General features: G+C 38.8%; 1 protein-coding gene across 3 annotated transcripts in view; it reads left to right on the top strand.

Annotated features, from left to right (window-relative positions):
- MYO5A (myosin VA) overlaps positions 1–24,969 on the top strand; it is a 196,808-nt gene that overhangs the window by 84,656 nt on the left and 87,183 nt on the right. For all 3 annotated transcript variants that reach the window (XM_032417787.1, XM_032417786.1, XM_032417788.1), the window contains exons 5-11: positions 2,707–2,863; positions 7,692–7,835; positions 10,144–10,225; positions 10,587–10,694; positions 12,684–12,790; positions 19,171–19,436; positions 20,535–20,616. In XM_032417787.1, the coding sequence (XP_032273678.1) occupies positions 2,707–2,863; positions 7,692–7,835; positions 10,144–10,225; positions 10,587–10,694; positions 12,684–12,790; positions 19,171–19,436; positions 20,535–20,616 (946 nt within the window). The remainder of the gene's footprint in view (positions 1–2,706; positions 2,864–7,691; positions 7,836–10,143; positions 10,226–10,586; positions 10,695–12,683; positions 12,791–19,170; positions 19,437–20,534; positions 20,617–24,969) is intronic.

The following is a 24,969-nucleotide window of genomic DNA, read 5'->3' as shown; positions in this document are numbered from 1 at the left end:
CTATAGCCACATAGAACTGAAAAACATTTTAAAGACTTTATTGTACCTATTTTATAAAGGTACTTTAATACTTCCTGCATTTAATTTAAAAGCAGGTGAATTGATTATTTTACATTTTTACTCTTCGTAGCCCTTTATTGATTTTGGTCATCTCAAATTTAGGGGTCCTCCAGAGAAGAAATGTTCCCCATTTTAAATATGGCCACTCAAGACCATCTGAGTATCTGTAGGCCTATCCTTTTCCAATTGTCTTTGGTCCCAAGAGTTTACCCTGGCTTAGATTGCAAGTTATAGTTCATCCAATATCTGAAAAACAACTCCAGAGTTAGACTTTTAGATTATAGTACTTTAGAATTTCAGAAGGACTTTGGGTACTATTTAATCTTAAGGATGAAAAAGCTGTGAACCAGAGAGGTCTTGCAATTGCTCAAAGCTGTGTAGCTGGTAAATGACAAATCTAGGATTAAAGCCTTGATTCAGAGGAGCTTTTATATGATGGAAGAGTGGTGCTTATTTATATATTGGAATGGTCTACTAAGCTTGGGAAAAAAGGGAAGACTCTGCCAAAAAGTCAGAATAATAAGAATAATAAAAAGAATAATAAAGTCCTTTAAAAAATTTAAAAACCATTGATCGTATGGATCCAGGATCCTAAATCCTGGAAAAGAAAATGTATATGGCATGTGCTTGATGTCAGTGTACATATGTACATAGTTGTACAAATTTCTGATTCATTTGAACAAGCCTTGATCTTATTGCCTTTAATATTTTTCTTCTTCCCTATATTATAGGAAAGAGCTATATGAATTTTTAGACTTTTTGATACAACATTTTGATATGAAGACTTGAAATAACCTTTCAAATACAGTACAGTTTAAATAGCAGTTCCCATTAATATTTTCACCAGACTAGTGGAAGCCTCCCCACCTCGTTTGCTGTTGGAAGGACTGCTGTCACACAGGGGTGGTGACAACTGATCATGCAGGAATTGGGAAGAGATCATTTTTCTAATCATATTGTAGAAGACAACCCAAAAACTGTTGGTACTGTACCTTGATTAATGAATGTATAGAAAAAGGTGAATTCTGAGGACATTTTAAACGACTAAAAGAAAGGACACTGGCACCACAATGAGAACTGTTTTATTAGATGATTTATGTTTTAGTCAGCTATGAATGAACAGAGGCAATGGGTGTGTCCAGTTCTGTCTAGAAATTCAAATAAAAAGAAAATGAGATGGTGAGTATGAGACTCAATGATGTTTCATAAAAACAAGGATTACGTGCAAGCTTGTACTATAAAATTTAAACATTCTTTAGTGTGTCACCCAGGTCCTCCTGATTTTCCCCACAATATGAGAGTCAGAGTGTCAGAACAGGTTGCTCTACTCCCACTGTATTTTTCAAGCGGGGAGCCTGCTTCTCCCTCTCCCTCTGCCCCCCCACTTGTGCTTGCTCTGTCTCTCTAGTGATCTCTCTCTCTCAAATAAGTAAATAAAATCTTTTAAAAAAAAGCAGATTTATTCTTAGGCTAGGTTGCTCATTGAAGTTCTGTTTACTTGTAAGCAATACACATTTATTGAGCATTTGTGATGTGTCAGGCTCTGCACTAGGTGCTGGATATTAAAGATAAACATGATTTCGGTCTTAATCCTCAAAGAAATGATAATCTTGTGAACAGGTGTATCATTTAGAGTTTTTGAGTCATTGTGTGAATGAATTAGAGATGGAATAGTAGATAGTCTTTGAGTTCTGACATATTTGAACACGTCAGCCAACAAGTAAATGACCTATTTCTTCTCCGCTAAGGAGGATACCTTCAGTTATCTTTCAGTTTGTGGAAGACATGACTTTTTGGACTTTTAACTTCTAATTTTCTTTTTTTAAGATTTTATTTATTGGGCGCCTGGGTGGCTCAGTTGGTTAAGCGACTGCCTTCGGCTCAGGTCATGATCCTGGAGTCTTGGGATCGAGTCCCGCATCGGGCTCCCTGCTCGGCAGGGAGTCTGCTTCTCCCTCTGACCCTCTTCCCTCTCATGCTCTCTGTCTCTCATTCTCTCTCTCTCAAATAAATAAATAAAATCTTAAAAAAAAAAAAAAAAAAGATTTTATTTATTTATTTGACAGAGAGAAACACAGCGAGAGAGGGAACACATGCAGGGGGTAGTGGGAGAGGGAGAAGCAGTCTTCCCGCTGAGCCGGGAGCCCAATGCGGGGCTCGATCCCAGGACCCTGGGATCATGACCTGAGCCAAAGGCAGTTGCCCAACGACTGAGCCACCCAGGTGCCCCGACAATTTCTAATTTTAATTAAATAGGATTTTCTTTCAAATTCCCTTGCTGTGGCTGCTTTCTCTTCTGAGGTGGTTGACAGCAGCACTGTAATATACCAGAATTATTATCTAGAAATTAAATAATGTGTTCGAGATCTGTACACAAAAAAATTCAGAGACCCTCTATTACAGATTCATCCTTAGATGTGACGCTGTCTAATTTGATGCTTGATATCATCTTCTCCCTCTCTGTTCATTGCTAGTTTGTAAGTAGTTATTTTTATAGGAAATATCATTCTTATGTTCCTTCCCACATTGCTGCATGTATGAACCAGAAGAAATTCACCATGGCTCACTGATGAGAACACAGAAGAAAGAATGGTTGTCACATTCAGGAGTGGGCAGCACTGTTAGTTACTCTTCTTTGTTTTACAGAGATGAACGAAATCAGTCCATCATCGTAAGTGGAGAGTCTGGGGCAGGAAAAACAGTCTCAGCTAAGTATGCCATGCGATACTTTGCAACTGTGAGTGGTTCTGCCAGTGAAGCCAATGTTGAGGAAAAGGTCTTGGCCTCCAACCCCATCATGGAGGTAAGATAGGAGCCGCCTTGGCCTTCTTACTATATTCTCTTAAGAAACCTGCTCAAAAACTTACTGAAACAGCACATGTCAGAAAGTCTGGGCTCTCCCAGCCGCTAAAAGTAAGAAAATACTTTTCCACGTATTAGTAAGAAGAGATCTATGAAAAGTAAAAAGTTAGTAAGGTAGCCATTTGAGTAAAGCGATTTGAGAAGTATCTACTTTATTCCATAATCCTGCATTTTTAATCTACCATTGAGCTGTTGCCTCTAAATAACTGACAGTGGTACCTCATTTTCTAAATCTCTATTCTCCTAGTTAATCAACTCATATCTATTGTTCCTTGTACTAGAAGTATGTTCCTCATTTCCCCCCATTTCTGAGTTCATAGGGATTCACTATACCCAAGTATGATGAATTTTATCATTCCTTTGCCCACATTTCATTTTCTATACTTAGTATAGAAAGTTTAGCTGTAAGTTTCTTTTTTTTTTTCCAGATTTGAACTATAGGCTTAAATCATGATCTTGTAAACACTTTTCTTCTTGTTTCTGTGAAGCACATCACACAGCTTTAGGTTAGAGAAAGAAATTCGGTAGCTATAAATTCCTGAGAAAGGAAGAACTACAAAAGGATGTCCTTTCAAAAGTAAAATAGTATACAAAGCAGAAATGCTCATGGCAAAGAAAGTGGACCTGTTTGTGTGAGAATTTGAGTATTTCAGAATTTGTAACTAGAGAATTACCTATTAAAATGATTTTAGGAAAGTCACATTTTTGTAAGTAGTCCCATTAAATGGAAAAAAGTAATTCTCATTACTAATAGAAATTATTTTGGACAGGGAGAAACAAGCCTTTCTTATTAAAAATTTGAGTCAGCATTTTTTATTCCTGTTTTTTTTCCTTTGTCAAGCCTTATTTGTCACCCAAACACAGACGGAGTTTAGAACTGGCCTGGTGCACCTGTGGTACAAGTGGTTTTTGCAATAATCAGTCCAGAGGTAATTGTGCCTGGTTTGCAGTGCCGTGTGTGACACTTGAGAACAGAATGTTGTGCCCCCTGGCCTGCAGGGCTGCCCTCCAGAGCGGGAGGACCTCTGTCCTTGGGACCAAGAGGACAGGATGTGCTGGGGGAGTTACAGGGCTGCCTGGGCCAGGTGCACTGTGCAGAGAGAACTGGAGGAGTTTTCTGAAGTAGCACAGATGGGGCGCCGGGGGGAACAGAGGTGTGTGCCAAAAAGACTAGTAAAGATTTTAAGCAAGTGTTAAGATTTTGAAAGAATTTAAGCTACAGATACAGTGCGGGATGCCATTGTTAATATTGGGGAGATACAATCCGTAGAGCCAGTTTTTGGTTTTGGGTCAGAAAACAAACAGGGCTTTGCTTTGCTTCCTACCATTAGTTTGACTATTTTTGGTCACAACAACAAATTCTGTATATTTGGCAGTAGTTTAATTCATTCTTAGTCCCTAATGTTAGAATATCCCAGTCTAGATTTTGATGGCATCAGGGAATCCCAGCTCTTCTAGGCTGGACCATATAATAATGTAAGTCTGGAGTGAACCTTCTAGAATATGTCTAGAATATTTTATGACCTTCTATATTAGCATTCAAAAAATGCTACATTGTTTTTTCTACAATACAGATTTGCATTGTGTTAGTAGGAGAGATTAAAATGGCCATAGATCCTAGTTTGTTTGTTTTTTTAATTTTTTTTTAAAGATTTTATTTATTTATTTGACAGAGAGAGAGAGAGACAGCGAGAGAGGGAACACAAGCAGGGGGAGTGGGAGAGGGAGAAGAAGGCTTCCTGCTGAGCAGGGAGCCTGATGCGGGGCTCGATCCCAGGACTGGGATCATGACCTGAGCTGAAGGCAGACACTTAAAACTGAGCCACCCAGGCGCCCCCATAGACCTTAGTTTTTAATACGTAGTTATAAGGAATTTATTTTATTTGCTGGGATGAACAAAAAAAGATAAAGGCATCAGTTATGCTTAGCTATTCCCTTCTATATTGTTATGTAGTTTTTCTTTTTCTTTTCTAAAGATTTATTTATTTATTTATTTGAGAGAGAGAATGAGAGACAGAGAGCACGAGAGGGAAGAGGGTCAGAGGGAGAAGCAGACCCCCAGCTGAGCAGGGAGCCTGATTCAGGACTTGATCCCGGGACTCCAGGATCATGACCTGAGCCGAAGGCAGTCGCTTAACCAACTGAGCCACCCAGGCACCCTCTTATGTAGTTTTTCTATAGGAATTTGGATTAAGAAAATTTGGCAAAGAGAGAACTAATTTTCAATGACTACAAATGAGGGCATCTCAATTTGAAAGATCAAAATGGAATCTGGGACTAAAGAGAGGTGACAAAGGGTTTGCAGTTATAGGAAGAAGACATAGATGAAATACTGAGTATGCGGCCTAGAAGGTTTGTAACTTTAAACCTGTCTCAAGACTGTGTTTCTGTATCAGAGTCCTTTACTGTGATGTCAAGAATGGCATGTCTGGGTCTCCATGATCTGAAACTCCTCCTTGGGTAATGAGCATCCTACACAGTTAACATCACAGCCTAGTGCCTATTGGGATTTGCACACGATCCTTTAGAAAGCAAGTTCCTCATCCTCAAAATATGAATGATGCACAGATAAATGATTCTTTTTTGCTCATTTTATCACGTTTTCTTTTTCTCCTTTTCCTCCAGGAAATTTTCATCCTAAGATGGGGACAGGGAAAGATTCTTGTGGTCATAGTGGGTCTTAATAGTTCTTTTACAACATTAATAACCATAGTTAAAGATTTTCATCTCCTTTTAGTAAAGAAGAATAAGTCGCTCAACACTTCACTGAAATCAATAGTAAAATCAAGACCACAAACCTTTTTTTCATTAACAATTTCTTGCTAATTGAAATGAAAATAGCATCAAGGGAGCCTGTTGTAAATACTGTAATTATAAGGGAGAGGGAGGAATTAGGTGGAATGGACAAAAGGTATTGTTTATAGATATATAGAGCCTTCTTTCCTTATCAAGTTCAAGGCTTGTAATCATATAATTCTAGTTTTTTAAAGGACCCCAGAGCTCATCTATCCTAGTCAGTTTACCCTTGGAGACACTACTGCTCCTCAGAGGATTAAATGTTGGCAAGTTGGTAGGAGGGCCTAGTCTGATACCCAGGTCTTCAGACTTCTCTTTCATTCACTCCTTCTACCATTCTTTGCTCTATGTTTAAATACGTTTTACTCAAAGGCAGAGGGGAGGGGTCTGTTTCAACCCTGGCCTACTCACCGCTGCTTCTCACAGGGTGTCGTGTTGTTTGGGCAGCTCAGCCACTCGGATTCACACTCTGAGTTGATAGGAGGGAGATGGCATATGGAAGGTGGGATGGGGTCAGGGAGGGAGGAGAAGCTTGCTTAGTTGCTGGCAGGAAGGTGCTTGGGACGGTGCCTGGTAAACCCTTGGTGACTATTACTGCCGCTGCCGCAATTACTACGTCTTCTTCATCTGCTCTTTGATGGAATAATCTGTGTTGAAAGAAAATCCTGCATTTATCATTAATTTCCTTTTGTAAACAAAATAAAAATAATTAGAATATGTGGAGACTTTTTGTTGTACTTTTTGTCATATCAAAAAGGGGAATATCTAAGTTAAATGCATTGTTAAATTGTCCTAGGCTACACTAGATCACTCTTACTTTGCTGGGAAGACAGCTTTCTGTCATTCTTTCCATTTAAAATGTTAATCTGAAATATAACAGTGTTCTCATTGCCAGAGCAAAATAGGACAGTACCGGCCCCGTATTTCAGAGAGTGAAATGTGCTTTCTTTGATTGATCAGAGAATCTGATGTGTTGATTTTTTTGTGGCTGTGTAATTACTGTTTTCATCACTTATATTTGTATTGCTTTTTTAACGCTCCAGAGCATTTTCATGTCTTTCTCTCTGCTGTGGTTTCAATCTACTAATCCTGATCATCTCAGGCTTTGCACAAGTAAATTATAGTAATCTTATATAAAATATTTTATTAAACATTTAATGCATGCATTATGTGAACACTTGCTTCTCTAACTACACCATGTTTTTTGCTTTGCCTTGGAAGAAAAATTTCTAGAAGCATGTTACCTAAGTCAGAAAGTAATACATACATTATCTTAATTTTTAAAATTATTTTAAAAATTTAGCAGAAAGTTACATTCTCTGAATTCTATGGCAGATGTTTTACAAGTTAGATACAGCTATCAAAACCCAAGGGCAAATTTTACTGTGTCTGGTTTCTGAAAATGGCTTTGAATTGAATGGGTGATTCCTAAGATTCTGCTAATAACCAGTCCAACTGGGCCTTTGTTGTCACAGGATAAGAGGATAGAAACTTCTAGCTAAAGAGTCTCAACACCAGAGCAACGTTTCCTTGAAAATATTAATTTGTCTTAAACAGCTTATTTACATAAAACAGACTAAATTTTCAGGAAATGCAAACCCTAGTGTGTAACTAAGAGGGCTTGGGCTTTGGCAGCCCCCAGCCCCATCCATTTCTTTCTTTGTTGACCTGCATGAGTGTGTTCTGATACCACAAACGGTGTGAAAACCTCCCAGCCACTGCGCTCAGGTTCCTGTTTCTGAAGATAATTTGTGTGAGAGTAAGAGGGCAGATCTGGACTATTAGTTGGTATCTGTGTGGTTGTGCTTTGGGCAAAGCATACACTGGTGCCTGCAGGGGGAGGATTGGTTCAGTTCTTAAAAGATCAGTTTTAAAGTGTTGTGTTACACTCTGTCCTTTCTTTCCCTGAACAGACTCTGTAAATGTCATGTCATGAACTGTACTTCTAAAATACTATTTTTTCCCCTTCTTAGTCCATTGGAAATGCTAAGACAACCAGGAATGATAATAGCAGCCGTTTTGGGAAGTATATTGAAATTGGTTTTGATAAGAGATATCGAATCATTGGTGCCAATATGAGAACTTATCTTTTAGAGAAATCCAGAGTGGTATTCCAGGTAAGCCGGGCAGGTGCACATACGTATTTGTGTTAGATTGCCCTATAATTCTAGAGCTCGTGCTTGCTGGTATGCATTTTATTTGCAGATACTCTTGGGCATATTATGACAGTATTACTACAAACCACATTTGGGCTGAAATTTGTAAAATGGTACCTGTCAGAGGCAGGGCAATACCCATTAGACTAATAATCTGGGGGACTGGGCACTGGTTTAGGTTTAATGGTTTTGATTTTTTCCTGCAGATGGTTGTAGGAAAAGCTTAGTTAAAAAGAGGTACTATTTTTTTTTCAAGATTTTATTTTTTTATTTATTTCAGAGAGAGAGTGTGCACCTGAGCAGGGGGAGGGTCAGAGGGAGAGAGAAAATCCCAAGCAGATTCAGTGCTGAGCACAAGCTGACATGGGGCTCTATCCCCTGACCCTGAGATCATGACCTAAGCCGAAACCAAGAGTCAGACGCCTAACTGACTGCGCCACGCAGGCGCCCCAAGAGGTGTTATTAGTTTACTCTTAACTCTCATATTTCCTAGTTGATAGGGAAGACATTGGGTTATGTTTTCAGTGAGTTAAGAGTTTGAACCTAGTTCCTTGTCCTCTTGTCTTCCTGCTCCTCTCTTAGAATATGATATTGTTTAGATAGAATAATGAAGGTTAAAAAATCTCCTTTACCAGACAAAAGCCCCTTTTGGGCATCAAACCTGACCTTGAGGCCACGCTATGCTTTAGTCAGCTGGATACACTGCAGAATTCAAGGATATGATTGTAGAGTATAAGGATTCAGTTTTGTATGAACAGTAATATTACAGTTGAATTTTTAAAGTATGTATGTAGAAAAAAGACTGTTAGGAAATACTAAGAAATTATATTAAAACTATACATGTATAATATATATACATATATTAAAATTATACATTTTGTAAAATGTTTTATTGATGTTAAAATGTATAAACTAAAATGATATAGATGATGTAGTGCATTTGTGGATTTCTTACAAACAACCAGTAGTGATCTGGTCTGACATATGGCAAAGCTAGAATATCCTTTTTCATTTCAAGTGTTAGGAAGACCATGAACCTGAAGGGTACTGTGAGAAAATATTGAGTACAGGTTTACCCCCTTTTCCAAAAGTAGATTGGTCCTATGAAACCTGTTGTAAGCTGAAATGGTGTAAAATGAAGAAAAAAATTACCATTAATTTATATGGAAAAATTTCTGAGCATCCCCAGACCCCAAAAATAACCTCTCTTAGGCTTTTCTGATACCTTAGGACACATCTTGCTAACAGATGCACAAACTAAATCGAGATAAAGCACAGATGCTCACAGACAGAGTTCAAAGCTATGGCAGCTTGACGCTGAGATGCTGAGTGTAGTTCCCGGGGAAGGAGCCTGGCGGTCCCACGGTTGCTGCTGGGAGTGCTGCCTCTTTAGTGGCTCGCTGCAAAATAACCGCTAGACACTAGTTTTCGCTTTTCTGTAAAAACTCCTCTTTGGGTTTCTTTTGGTTAGTAAAACAGATGGTAATGTAGGCCTTCTGCAAAAGTGAAGTGGTGTAGTGCGAACTTTAGAAAAGCAGGGGATACCTATATTTCAAAAACATGGTTTTAGTTTTCCCCAAAGGCAATGATCTCTTATGACAATAGCATATACCAAACTGCTCTTTACTTCAAAAAACATCATTATCAGATAATTTTTGTTGAATGTGGCCAACAGATACACATTCATACATATATGCACATAGCTAATAAATCATAAGATTTAATAATCATAAACCTGTATTAGGAAATTTAGGGAGGGACAACTTATTACACTGAGATAATTAAATATAAAATTTTATTTTACGGGGGTGCCTGGGTGGCTCAGTCGGTTGTATCTGACGCTTGATTTCAGCTCAGGTCATGATCTCCGGGTTGTGGGATGGAGCCCCTAGTCTGTGCTCAGTGGGGAGTCTGCTTGAGATTCTCTCCCTCTGCCCCTCCCCCCACTCTCTTTCTCTCTCTCTCAAATAAATAAATCTTAAAAAAATTTGGGGCACCTGGGTGGCTCAGATGGTTAAGCGTCTGCCTTCAGCTCAGGTCATGATCTTCAGGTCCTGGGATTGAGCCCCGTGTCGGGGGCGGGGGGCTCCCAGCTCAGCGGGGAGTCCGCTTCTCCCTCTCCCTCTGCCTCTCCCCCTGCTTGTGCTCTCTCTGTCTCTCTCTCTCTCAAATGAATAATAATAATAAAAAATCTTAAATTTATTTTATGATTGAATTTTCTGAGTTTTAGGTTAAAATGCTATAATTGAAAACTCTTCTTATTTCAAAGGCAGAAGAGGAGAGAAACTATCATATCTTCTATCAGCTTTGTGCTTCAGCAAAGTTACCTGAATTTAAAATGCTGCGATTAGGTATGACTATGGTGTTAGATTTATTGTTTTGGTATTGTTTTCCATTAATTCCTGAGTTCATAAACTTATTAAAAAGAGGATTATCTTATACTAAAATATTTATGAATAAAATGATAAGAAGTCTGCAGTTGGCTTCACGATAACCTGGGGAGGGGGAAGGGGTGAACAGCTGCATAATAAATGGAGCAGGATAGGCCTTGAGTTGATACCTGTTTAAGATGAATGATGAGTACACAGGCAGTCGAACTCCAGACTCTATACAGTTAACTGGGCTATCATTGTCTCTACTTCAGAGTGGACATAAGGGTAGGAGTCAAGGCTTTTTCATAGACTGCAAATCTTTTATTTTCGTTAATTGCAGGAAATGCAAATAACTTTCATTACACGAACCAAGGTGGCAGTCCTGTGATTGAAGGCGTTGATGATACCAAGGAGATGGCACATACCAGACAGGCCTGCACTCTGCTAGGTAACAATTTTATTTTTGAGCTCTTAGGAGCAGTAGTTCTCTGATTCAAGCAATCTTTGTTTGGAATATTGGCTTAGCTTTGTATTAGGTGGTGAGTGTTGTTGGGAGATTTAACATTCATTCCTTATAAAACATCTTTGGGCAGCAAATGAGCACAAGGTTTCTTTTTGGGGTGATGGGAACTATTCTAAAATCTGATTGTAGTAATGGTTGTACAACTAATCACTGAATTGTATGCTTAAAACAGGTGAATTTTATGGTATGCAAATTATCCTTCAATAAAGCTGTTTAAAGAACAAATTGAGGGCATTAGGGGAGGTAGGACCTACTAATTCTTTGTTTAAATTTTCACAAAATCTGAAACCTAAAGCTAAATGAAATGGGTTCCTGAACAAGCTCACATTTTATAGGGTTTTCGCCTTTGTTTTTGTTTGTTTCGCCCTTTTTTTTTTTGTCTTTTGTGGTTGGGAAATGTGGTTGAGCTGCTGTAGTGACAAAACACTATACTGCATGTAGATTATTCCACTGTTTTAAAAATGGCTCAGATGTCACTGTCTTGTTTCTGAGATTTAAAAAATATGGGGTCTACATGCAAGTAAATTAATCTTTAGAACTGCAATGTACAACTTTTAGTGGTGAATTATTTATTTTAAAAACCTCAAAATATAGGGACACCTGGGTGGCTCAGTTGGTTAAGCATCTGCCTTCAGCTTAGGTCATGATCCCAGGGTCCTGGGATGGAGCCCCGCATTGGGCTCCCTGCTCAGCGGGGAGCCTGCTTCTCCCTCTGCCTGCTGCTCCCCCTGCTTGTGCTCTCTCTCTGTCAAATAAATAAATAAAATAAAATAAAAAAACCTCAAAATATAAATAAATAACATCATGTGTTGGTATTTTGATGAGTACTATGAGGTGAGTTAATTTAATTTAAAAGCATTGCTAATCAGAGTATGGTCCAGGACCGTAGCGGAGCTTGCAAAAATTCAGAAACTCAAGCCCCATCTCAGACCTACTGAATCAGAATCTGCATGTTAACAAGATCCATTGGTGATTCGTATGCACATTAAAGTTGAAAAATACTGCTATACTTCTAGGGCTAAATCTATTTGTAAATAGAAAATTGCAAGTTTGTAAAAGCCATAATTAGGAGATAGTAAAAACATTTATTATAAGATCAACTCTCAGTTACCCTGTATATGATTACATATTTGGAAATAATCTTACTATTTTTACTTCTATATAACTATATATAGTATTCAGGAAAGTCTTACCTTACTGAAAAAGGAAACCAGATCTGAGAAAACGTCAAGGCTGCCCAGCTTTCTCACCCTGCCTCATCCGTCAGTTGCTGCTTTAATGTTGCATTTCGATGTTCCCTCATCAAGCTGCGTGCAACATGAGCCTGAACACTTCCCATCTCGGGATCTCTTTAGCTTATCCTTGGTCTGTAGTTAGAAGAGGTAGTTAACATAATCTGACACAAAATAGCCTTATTGGGCTACCACTTGCATTTGGAGTAGAGAAAATAGAAAAGGTAATAATGTTAGTAAAATACTTAAATCCAGGATGTGATGATGATGATGATAATTTGTTTAGCATTTACCATGTGCATGCTAAGTATACTAAACGACTACATGCATTTTCTCATTTAATGTTCATGGATGCCCTTTGAGATAGCCCCTACTATTCCCGTATCTCAAATAAGAAAACAGAAACATAGAGGGGTGATGTCCCGTGCCCATGTGAGATGGCAGGTCAGGAGCAACACCAGCCCTTGAGCCCAGTTCTCGCTCCCTCCACGTCCTGCCCGTCCTGCCCATGCTCCCAACCATGATGCTACACTGTGTTACATGCTGATAGCAACAAGATGAGGATGTGGTTAACCATGACATGTTACCATCTGCACATCTGGCAATATTCAAGAGTTAAAAATAGGCTTAACATTGGCTGCTGTAATGGTTTATAATCACTTGTTCATTTCCTCTGTTTCAGGAATTAGTGAGTCTTATCAGATGGGAATTTTCCGAATACTTGCTGGCATCCTTCACTTAGGCAACGTTGCATTTATATCTCGGGATTCAGACAGCTGTACAATACCTGTAAGTTCAGAATATGCTTAGTGTGATAGCAGGTTATTTGTGTTTCAGTTTTGTTGATTCTTTATGGAAGCAGTATATTTGAAGTCTCTCCTATCATTATCAGAGAGATAAATTATCCCAAGTAGAATCTGGAACTGAAAGTAGGAAATATGGATGCTAATCCCTGGTGCACAGTGATTGTCTGTGTTAGGGCTAAGGGAGAGGAGAGAACTTGGATACATGTCTGGTCCATATGAACAGAGATGGGAAGAATTCGATGTGAAAGTTGGATTGGGGCCATCTAATGACAAGGGTTCATTTGGCCCATGGCACAAATACCAATAATTGAAAACTCTGTGTCTTCAGCTGTGGAGTTGTAATATAGTTTAAAAGTTATTGAAACAACTATTAGCAGTGGTTACTCCTGAGAAGAGGAACTAGATGGCTGGGGAGCTGAGTGTCTTCACTAGGATTTGCATATTCTTTCACACATAGTGATAACTGCACATTGAGAATTAAAACCCAATTCCATATGTGGAAATGTTTGTTTAAAATGTAACAAAGCCTGGTAGTCTCAGATTGTCCTCACTAGGCATTTATGATTTGCAGTATTTGCTGATCACCACCATCAAGTATAACACCTGCACGCACACACACACACACACACATACGCATATAGTTTTAGGTATTTTTTTAACTTTATTAGAATGGAGGAAATTTTAATATAATTAATTCTTTTTCCATCCTGCTTCCTCAAGATTGTGATAGGAAACAATCTTAAGGTTTGTTTCACTCTTCAGATACCCAAGTTGATATTAGCAAATCTACATGTAGATTAATTCATGACTTAAATTTGTATAAATGAGATGTTAGTTTTGAAATATATGTTTCAGTGTCTCTGCCTGGATTCAATCCCTACTTTACTGTTTAATCTGCGTTTTTTGGTGGGTTGCTTACACTTCTCTGAACCTCTTTTTCCTCACCTGTAAAATGAGCCTTTTTTTTTCCAGCAATTTTCGAGTAGGTTCTCTGATTGATCTTCATACTGGATAAATTTTATATATATGTATGTGTGTGTGTGTGTGTATGTGTGTGTGTGTGTGTGTTTTAAAGATTTTATTTTTAAGTAATCTCTACACCTAACGTGGGGCTTGAACTCACAACTCCCAAGATCAAGAGTCTCATGTTCCACTGACTGAGCCAGCCAGATGCCCCATGATAAATTATATTTTTTAAAAAAAGTAATAAATATGAAAAATCTACTGAGAGGCCAGAAACTAAGTGAAAATAGGAGCTATGAGAAAGAAGTAGAGCCCCGGATTTAGGGCTCACCTTGAGGGCATTTACTGAACCCAGTGACTATGAACTTTAGTTTTCTTAGACAAAAGACAAAGCCCAGGACTCATATAAACAGGGGAATCCCTTCCTAAAGCTGAGACCCTAGATGGGAAACTAGTAGTAAACTTGCCCACCACCTACTCAAAGAGTACAAAGAAAAGTTGATCTGGCTTGAGCAAGCCTTGGTGCTAAGTGTAGGACAAAATAGTTCCTAAAAATTTACGGCAATGAACTGACACTCACAGTTACTCCCAGACTGATTTTGTAGTTCCTAGATGGTCCCAGAAAGCTAAATACAAAAAACTTAGCTTAAATTGGTCCTGGTTTGGTGGTGCCTTAGATGCCTGTCAGAAGCAAATGTAAATCTACTTTGGATGATCCAGGTCTCAATAGAGTCCCATGAGAAAAGTTACAAGAAATACTGGCTCACAGTCAAAAATCACAGATTCCACAAAGAAACAAAATAGGAGGAGCTAGGCAAAACAACAGATAAAAGTCAAACCTATTAAGGATGCTGAAAGAAATTAATAGCAAATTTGACACAACTGGGGAGAGAAGAGATGAGCTAGAAGAGAGATGTGAAGAAATTATCCAGAATGCAAGATAGGACCCAGAGATGGAGCACTTAGAACATAGGAGAGGTGAAGGTTGGAGTAATAAAATCTAATTTTAATCCAATGAGAATTCCTAGAGAAAAAAAAAAAAATGAGGCAGACATAACATTTGAAAAGATAATTACAAATTTCAGAAATTGTGAAAATGACTCTAAACCTCAGATTAGGAAAGTCCACAAAATCCTAATTAGAATAAATGAAAAGAAATCCACCCAAGGCACACCATAATGATAGCAAAGGCAGAGAGAAAATTCTTAAAACAGGCAGAGAGAGAAGACATACTACTTTATTTTTTTTTTTTTTAAAGATTTTTTTTTTTATTTATTTATTTGACAGAGAGAGAATGAGAGAGAAAGCACATGAGAGGGGGGAGGGTCAGAGGGAGAAGCAGACTCCCCGCCGAGCAGGGAGCCCGATGCGGGACTCGATCCAGGGACTCCAGGATCATGACCTGAGCCGAAGGCAGTTGCTTAACCAACTGAGCCACCCAGGCGCCCAAGACATACTACTTTAGAAGAAATAACAGTTAAACCGTTAGCTCACTTCTCAACTACAATAGAAGCCAGAAAACACTATCTTCAGTGCTCTAGAGTAAATAACTATTAACTTAGAATTGTATATCCCATAAAAAGATCTTTCCAGAATGAGGGAAGAATAGAAGTGTTTTCAGACAAATAGAAATTGGGAGATTTTGTCACCAAGAGGCCCTCACCAATGGAAATGTTAAAGGATGTGGTTTAGGCAGAAGGAAAGTGACCCAAGATAGATCTAAAAGTAGAGAATGAGTGGTGGATCAATAAACTAGGAAAGCACATGCAAATATAGATAAAATTTCATTAATTAAAACAATAATAATTATGACTAGTGTATTGGGCTAGAAAAGACAGAACTCCCCACAAAATACTTAGTAGTACGAAGGGAAAGATAGGTATCTTCACAGTGGAGAAACTTGGCAGGCATTCCTTAATCCTGTGACTGCAATCGACAGGACCAGTAGCGAGACCAGTCAACATCATAGAACTTTTTTGTTGTTGCTTTTGTTGTTGTTGTTGTTTGCTTTTAAAAAGTCTTTAAAGATATTTCTTTATTTCTCTGGTTTGTAGCTTATAGTGAACATGGTTTTTTTAAGTTTTTTATTTTAACTCTAGTATAGTTACCATACAGTGTTAGATTACTTTCAGGTGTACAGTATAGTGTCCAGCACGTCCGTACAACACCCAGTGCTCATCACAATGCCCTCCTTAATCCCCATCACCTGTTTCACCCTTCCCCCCACCCACCTCCACTTTGGTAACATCAGTTTGTTCTTAATAGTTAAGAGTCTGTTTCTTGGGCTTTTTCCATAGTTTGGCTATTGTAAATAATACTGCAATAAATATAGGGGTGCATGTATCCCTTCGAATTAGTGTTTTTGCATTTTTTGGGTAAATACTCAGTAGTGTGATTACTGGATCACAGGGTAGTTCTATTTTTAACTTTTTCCAGAGTGTTTTCTGGGAACTCTAATTTTAACTTTTTCCATACTGTTTTCCAGAGTGGCTGCACGAGTTTACATTCCCACCGGCAATGCATGTGGGTTCTTTTTTTCTCCACATCCTTGCCAACACTTGTTGTTTCTTGTGTTTTTGATCTCAGCTATTCTGACAGGTGTGCAGTGATATCTCATTGTAGTTTTTTTTTTTTTTTTAAAGATTTTATTTATTTATTTTGACAGAGAGAGAGGGAACACAAGCAGGGAGAGTGGGAGAGGAAGAAGCAGGCTTCCCGCTGAGCAGGGAGCCCGATGTGGGGCTCGATCCCAGGACCCTGGGACCATGAACTGAGCTGAAGGCAGACGCTTAATGACTGAGCCACGCAGGCGCCCCTCTCATTGTAGTTTTGATTTGCATTTCCCTGGTGATGAGTGATGTTGAGCATCTTTTCATGTGTCTGTTGGCCATCTGTATGTCTTCTTTGGAGAAATGACTGTTGAACATTATATAACTTCCGATATGATGAACTGAGAGCACAACATCACTTCCCTGGTATTCCTGCCGAGAAGGCATGACCCAAATCTAATCATGAGGCAGCATCATGCATACTTGCATTGAGGGACATACTAGTCAAAAATGTCAAGGTCACGAAAGACAAAAAAAAAGAGCGAAGACCTGTTGAGATTAAAGGAGGCTAGTGAAACATGGCAACTAAAATCAGTGTATGAACTTAAGACTCGATCCTGGGCTATAAAAATGTCTCCCCCACTCCTGTGCAGCGATTGATTAGATCAACCAGAAAAAAATTGAATTAGATCTATAGGTTAGATAATGGAGTTGTGTCATTGCTAATTTTCTAATTCTCTTGGTGATACCATAGTTATATAAGAGAATGTCTTTGGTTTTTAGGAGATGCACACTGAAATATTTAGGACTAAAATGGCATCATGCTTGGAACTTCTCTCAAAGGTTTTTTGGGTTTTTTTTTTCCTCCCACTCCACTCTCAAAGGTTAAAAAATTAATGTGTATGTACATGTATGTGAAGGAGAGAGAATGATACAAGCAAACGTGGTAAAATGTTAATATTTAGGGAATCTGTGTGAAGGGATTTCTTTGTACTGCTCTTGTAACTTTTCTTTTAGTCTAAAATTAGTTCAGAAGAAAAAGTTAAAAAAAATAAAGAGAATCATCAGCCCCTGTCCCCCCTAAAAACATAGAACTAGAGTACTAGATAACAACTGGATAACTGGTTTAGGAATTCAGCTATATACTTTTGAAATAGCATTCCTAAAACATAAAGGTACAGAAAGTTTGAAAATAAAAAGTTTAGAAAAGATACATCATAGTAGCTAGAAAAAACCTGGCAGAGCCTGTATCGATATTGGACAAAATAGAGTTTGGGACCAAAAGCAATACTAGAGATATATAGAGTACTATGTAATGATAGAGATTTTATTCATCAGGAAGATGTAATGCTTCTAAACTTTCATGTACTTAATGGCATAGACAACATATATAAAGCAAAAATCAACAGAAACCAAAAGAAGAAATAGACAGCTCTATCATAGTGGGAGATTATTGACTTTCTCAGATAAAGAGAAGAGATAAATGAAGAAGTCTAAAAATTAGTAAAGTTACAGAAAATTTGAACAAAAAAGTTTACAGCCACGATCTAATAGTATGGTAATGCCGTTCAAATAGAGTATGTTTAGAGAGTACTGAGGTCAAATCGTTCATATTTATATGAATGAAATTAGCTGCTTATTTAAGGGAGCTGTAGCATGCTGTTGGTAATGATGATAGTTTGTATCTGAAGTGATCACTTGGGAGAAGGAGAGATGAAGGAAGGAAGGGACTGCTTCAGTGGGAAGGGTCAGGAGGTGAGGGCGCCAAAACACCCAGGTTCTAATGACAACACTGACATACATTGGCCATGTGATGTTTGACAAGCTATCCTCTTGGATTTCAATCATATAGTGATGGGGATGTGCATCCTGGCTATTCCCCAGGAATGTCATCAGAGTCAACTGAAACGTGTGAGTGGAGATGTTCACAAATATAATGCACTCATGTGGATCAAACTAAACAAGTTTTTATTGAATGTCTACTCAATGCAAGGCCTATGGAAGACCTTGTAGGGGATAAAGATATATAAGTCATTAAAGAGATTCTAATCATTCTCATCTAAGAAGTCATGCAAATAACTCTCAAGTTATCTGTTTCAAACCCTTCAGCGGCTTCCGTTTGCTCTCAGGATAAAGATCAGCCATGGTATAGCCTCTGCCTGTCTCTCTGGCTTCATCTCAGATATTTTCTCCCTCACTCAGCATTAGTCCCTCATACTATAGTTTTCTCCCACCACAGGACTTTTATACCAGCTGTGCCCTCAGCTTGAAGACCCTTTCTTCCCCCTTTCACTGAGTTAATACTTTCCCATCTTTCAGATTTCAACTCTGTTTCTCAAGGCAACTGGCGCCTGCCTCCTGAGTAGAGCACGTTCCTTTCATATGGAATCATAGGATAGTACCCTTGTTCTCTGCAGTAATTTTACATGTTTGGGAGCAGTCGTTTGACTAATATCCATTTCTCCTGGTGACTGTAAGTTCTAGGAAGATAGAGGCCATATTTGGTTTTATTTACTGGCATATCGTGGGCACTCAGTAAATATTTGTTGACAAGCTGACAGATCTTCTGATCAACTGACTGAATGAAGGTGCCCGAAGACAGATACAAATAACAGCAAAGAGACAAAGGAAGATGTAGTTTGTGAAATGAGCCCTAGAAGAGATTATAAAATGCTGTCTAGATGCTGGTCTAATGGATGACTGATTATTATCACCGACCAGCTTCAAGTGATCTGGGTGTTCGTTATAAAAAAGAAATTGCTGGGTTTTGTTACTTCTTTGTTAGTGTTTTTTTAGTAAATTCCTATTTGATTGATTTGGTCATAGGAAATAATCCACTCTCTTTTGTCAGCCCAAGCATGAACCTCTCAGCATCTTCTCTGACCTTATGGGCGTGGACTATGAAGAGATGTGTCACTGGCTCTGCCATCGGAAACTGGCTACCACCACAGAGACATATATCAAACCCATCTCGAAGCTGCAGGCCACGAATGCCCGTGATGCTTTGGCCAAGCACATTTATGCCAAGCTCTTTAGCTGGATTGTAGATCATGTCAATCAGGCCCTCCATTCTGCTGTCAAACAACACTCTTTTATTGGAGTGCTGGACATATACGGGTAAGTGTATTTGGCTTAATGGTCTGCCACAGAGCATTTCTTTCTAGAGATTATCTAGTAACTCTGAGTGGGTACTAGGTTCTGTCTCCTACTGGTAAGGAGAAAAGAAAATTAGAAGAGCGTTTCTAAAAATCTTACTTCATTTGCTAGTTTGCCTTTTCTCCTTACCCTCCTTTAAAGATTTTATTTATTTATTTGAAAGAGAGAGCATGAGCGGGGGGGTGGGGGGCAGAGGGAGAAGCAGACTCCCAGATGAGCAGGGAACCCGATGCAGGGCTCGATCCTGGGGCTCCAGGATCATAACCTGAGTTGAAGGCTGATGCTTAACCACTGAGCCACCCAGGCGCCCCTCTGGGTACCCTCCTTTAGCTGTTAATACCTTTCCTATACATTTCTGCTTTTTAATGCCTAATTTTTTTTATTGTTTAGTTTTTCAAAAGAACCTATAAGATCTCTATTCCCAGTTCTCTTTTATGTGAATATTTAGACACTGAATCTGTAAATTGACAAGAGAAATAGCTTTATCATAATTCTGATTGTTCCCCACCTGGGGATGAATTAGCCCTCAAAAACTCATACTGTTAAATACCTCTAAAATAAATAAATAAGGGCGCCTGGGTGGCTCAGTCGGTAAGCGTCTGCCTTCGGCTCAGGTCATGATCCCAGGGTCCTGGGATCAAGTCCTGCGTCGGGCTCCCTGCTCCGCAGGAAGCCTGCTTCTCCCTCTCCCACTCCCCCTGCTTGTGTTCCTGCTCTCACTGTGTCTCTCTCTGTGGAATAAATAAATAAAATCTTAAAAATAAAATAAAATTAAATGAAATAAAAAAATAATAATAAAATAAATAAATACATACATACATACATACCTCTGCATGCTGGAGCCTTCAAAAAAATCTCTCTGCTATGTGGCTGATTCCTATCTGCTGTGTATAGATTCCATGTTACTGATTTATAAACTTTTATCTTCACTGATGGTGGAAAGGTTTCAGAATGTTGGGAAATTTCCCATTTCTTTCTTTCTAATGGGCACATTTTGAATATTTTAAAAAGCTGTTTGTTTCTTTTTCTCCTCTTCACATATTATTTTTGGTTTTACAGATTTGAAACATTTGAGATAAATAGTTTTGAACAGTTTTGCATAAATTATGCAAATGAAAAACTACAGCAACAATTCAATATGGTAAGAATTTTCTTTCTTAACCAATTTCTACTATAAATTATTCTTTTGAATTCCCACTCTGTGTTTCAAGTCTAGTTTCTGAAATGAGGTTGTAAATTGCAATTATTATGTGGGCTTTAGAACAACTGAGCTGCTGAGGAACTTATGATTAATAAATGAGTGCAATGTTAAAGAAAGGTGTATGGCCCAGATAGGATTCAAGGTGATCTTCAGATTACAGCCTGGGAATAGTAAAAATTTGGTTGAAATAAATTGAGTGATGGAAGCAGGGAGTGCGTTAGGTAGTAACACAGGCAGTTTGAAGTTTCGAGCCCAGGATATCCTTCAGTGTGTTGTTCCTGTGGAGTGAAGACTATCTTAACTCATACTTGCTGTATCCGCAAGATGCCAGCATGAAAAATCAGAACACGCTCTCTTTTCTACATATTTTTTTTACATATTCTATTTTATATATTCTCTTTTCAACAGTCTGAGACATTCACCACAACAGTGGCAATGGGAATATTTTGAGAATGGCTCTTGTGGAGTAGTAATATCAAATATCATCAAGCATTATCATGGTATTGGGGAATTTCAAGATATTTAAAAATGAGGGGCAGTAGATTGTAATAGTGAAGATCACAGACCTCCAAAGTAAACTGCTTGGGTTGGAATCCCATTCTGCATTGATTATTCATGGGACCTTGGGCAGGTTAATTGACCTTCCTGGGCCCTAGTCTCCTCATCTGTATAATGGGGATAATGATAGTAGTACCTACTGCATATGGTTGTATAGATTAAATGAGTTAGGATATGTAAAGTTATCAACACATGCCAGGTACAGTTCTAAGTGCAAGATTAGGGATGGTTATTAGTACTGATGAAAGAGGATATTAAAAATGAGTCACCCAGGGGCGCCTAGGTGGCTCAGTTGTTAAGCGTCTGCCTTCAGTTCAGGTCATGATCCCAGAGTCCTGGGATCGAGCCTGGCATTGGGCTCTTTGCTCAGCGGGAAGCCTGCTTCTCCCTGTCCTACTCCCCCTGCTTGTGTTCCCTCTTTCACTGTGTCTCTCTCTGTCAAATAAAAAATAAAATCTTAAAAATGAGTCACCCAAAAAACAAGACAAAAAAAACCAAAAAAGTCACCTATAGAAGTTGAAGATGGAGGAGAAGAGAGCTGAAGGACAGGAAAAGAGCCCTTAGTATCCTCATTTTATAAAGAGAGAGGATAAGTGGCATGGTTTATAGTTAATGAACAAAAAATAGAAGTTTAAAGGTATTTAAACTTAAAAATTAGTAAAAATCAAAAGAAGAACTAAAAGTAGTAATATTGGGAGGGCTGGGGAGGGGCACAGTAGAGGGGTGGTATATATGAATTTAGCCTCATCTGTCTCTTCAAGAAATCAATAGATGATGTTTCCAACGAATACATAAAAAAATAGTAGATAAACATATTCTTTAGAGGTAAATATCAGAAGAAATAACTAAGGAAGTTAAAAATGGCTTCCTCCAGAGAGAGACTGGGTTGAGGGATGGGACAAGGGATTGTTGCTTATCATCATCAAACCTTCAGACTGTTTGATTTTTTAAAAATATTGCATATATTCTGATGAAAATTTGGACCGTCTTTATTTAGCAAGTTAATAAGCTACTTAGCACAGTGAAATAATGCAGAGGTGATCTTTAAGCCTTAAGCTTATGACTGTTTCCATAAGAATGTGATTGGTGTATTTCTCATCTTTACATAAGAAACATTAATAAAAACCTATCAGAGACTAAACTGAGCATTATCTTTTTCAAGGTTTTACTGAGATTAATACTTTAATCATCCACAGCCTCTGGTCTTTCCTAGTATGTTTTCGCACAAGATGACTGTAAATATAAGGAACCAGCACTGCCCTCATTAGGGATTGGCTCATTTGTCTGTTTGACAAGGACCCCATGTCTTTGCATGTGTGTTTCTGACTCTCTTGTTTCTCTTTCTCTTTCCCTCTGCCTCTGTGAGTCTGTTTCTTCTTCTCTGTCTCTCTCTCTCACACACACACTATACTGCATCTCAGCTTCTCTCTGCATAGCTGCTCCACTCCCTCTTACTATCAGATGACTTATTCTTCCCTTTTATTTTGTATATATTTTCTCAAGGTTTCTGCTTCCTCAATCACTTCAAGCTCCCTGTGAACCCAGCAGTGGTTGGATTGCTCCTCTCATCCTCTCCCCTGCGCCCCCCCCACCCACCCCGGAGAGAGAGGGAGAGCGGGGGGAGGGGCAGAGAGAGAAAGAGAGAGAAAATCCCAAGCAGGCTCCACGCCAAGCACGGAGCCCAATGCAGGGCTCGATCCCACAACCCTGGGATCATGACCTGAGCTGAAATCAAGAGTTGGACACCTAACTGACTGAGCCACCCAGGCACCCCTCTTCTCTCATCCTCTTAACTTGCCTTTTCCCCATTCATCTTGACTCAGTTTCAGCTTGCACTGTTAATTGCCCATATCAAAATTCTTACACCTGAGAAAGAGAATCTGATTAACTTCATTCATTTTTCCATCACAAATCTCTAGCAGTTGACTAGCTGTGACTAGGAAGATGGGGTTTCTCAGTAAAGAACTTGGCTGCTTTGGACCACTCCCTTGGCAGGGATTATGGGTGGGGCAGTGGGCATGAGAAACATGGTGATCTGCATTTTTACAGCTCTCAGTCATTACATATTGACCAAGGATCTCTAGCTCATGCCCACATTGTCTTTTTGACAATTGAGTATCCAAAATTTCTGAGGCCTCACAGACTTTTCCAAACTAGGCATAGAAATGTATATAAGAAACAAGCTCTATTTAAAATCTGGATCAGTGTTTCTGTCAGTGTGGAGATTGCATATAAATTATTGAATTAAAAAAAGAACAGGGCTCATTGCTTTGGAAAATATTGGTGCCATCAGTCAGGGCATCCTGCTGACACGTGGTGCCCCGTTTGCCTTCTCATTCATCATAAGAGCAGAAGAAATTTGCTTTCTGATCAACATGACATAAATATTCATATGGGTGACCATTTTGTTTGTTTTTTTTTTAATTACTGAAGCTTATTGCAGCTGGTAAATGCTGCAAATGAGCCAAGAGGGGCATTATGATAAGTACAGAATAAAGTGAGAAAGTTCCAAGTGCACAAGGAGAATATATATCAGAGATCTTGGTGACACATAAGTTTCAAGGGTCTTAGGGTCCTAGAAAATATGTGTTGTCTGGTCAAAGTCACAGGGGGCTATTCTTTCCAGAAAAAGCATCAAAATATGTGAGAGAAGAAGGGACTCAAAAGAGCAAAGGAAAGCAGAAATCCCCAAGAACAAAGAGTAGCGGTCATTAACATCTTATAGACACTAGAAGTTGTGGGTTGCTATATTGTTGGGCCGCCTGAAGCAAGAACTGTATCAGGGATTGGATTGCCCTTCCATCTGGACTAACTTAACAGCCATTCATCTGCAGAGCTCCTATCACACAGCCTTTCCTCAGGGAAGCGTTTCCTCACCACCCTATATCCAAACTGGATGAGGATTCTTGGATTCTTGCTCTCATAGCTTACATTCTTTTCCTCTGTAAAATTACTACAGTTTGTGATTCCTTGTGATTATTTGATTTCTGTCTGTGTTTCCCACTAGTTAAAATCCCTGAGGGCAGAACCCACATCTACTTTGTTAACGGTGTGCAGTGGCTGGCACATAGTAGACAGTCGATAGATACTTTTGCTTAAATGAGTGAATGGGGATTAGAAGCAATGGTGAGGATGGTGGCTAAAACATTTAGCAGAAAGAGCAATGGATTGGTGCTTGTTGCAGCTGCTTGCAGCATTGGATGTAGAATTCAGAAAATTGAGCTGTAGATCCCCTGACTGTGGAAAATAATGGAGGCAGACACAAAACACTGTTATCTAATTCTGAGGCACGTGAACTTCAACATCACTGTCCCTTAAGAGAATTACTTTGCTGTGCGGTAAGCGTCACCCGGCATGGTTCAGTAGTCTAGGGGGTATCTGCTCTGCATAGTTCAAGGCCAGCTAAGGCATTGTTAGCAGCACTGTGCAATAATTTTAGGCCAAAAAGTATATTGTGCTGTGTTGGATGTATACATATAAAAAAAATCGAAGACTGCTACATTTGTCAGCTGTTTAACACATCTACATACCTAGATTTACTTGTTTACCAAGAATCCTATATAGCTGAGGCTTTACTATCTGTGGTTTTTATTTGCTTTTTATATCACTCTCCGTGTGTAAAACATGTTTCTCCCACAAGATTATTGTTGCTGGAAGCCATGGACTATCTCATATCATGTTCGTATCCTCTTAAGAGTGTTTTCTATAAATGTTGTTTCTTGACTAACATTATTT

The sequence above is a fragment of the Phoca vitulina genome, unplaced genomic scaffold (assembly GCF_004348235.1).
Source record: "Phoca vitulina isolate PV1807 unplaced genomic scaffold, GSC_HSeal_1.0 scaffold20, whole genome shotgun sequence".
Taxonomy (NCBI): Eukaryota; Metazoa; Chordata; class Mammalia; order Carnivora; family Phocidae; genus Phoca; species Phoca vitulina.
Note: the sequence above shows the minus strand (reverse complement) of the source record. Positions and strands in the feature narration are given on the sequence as shown.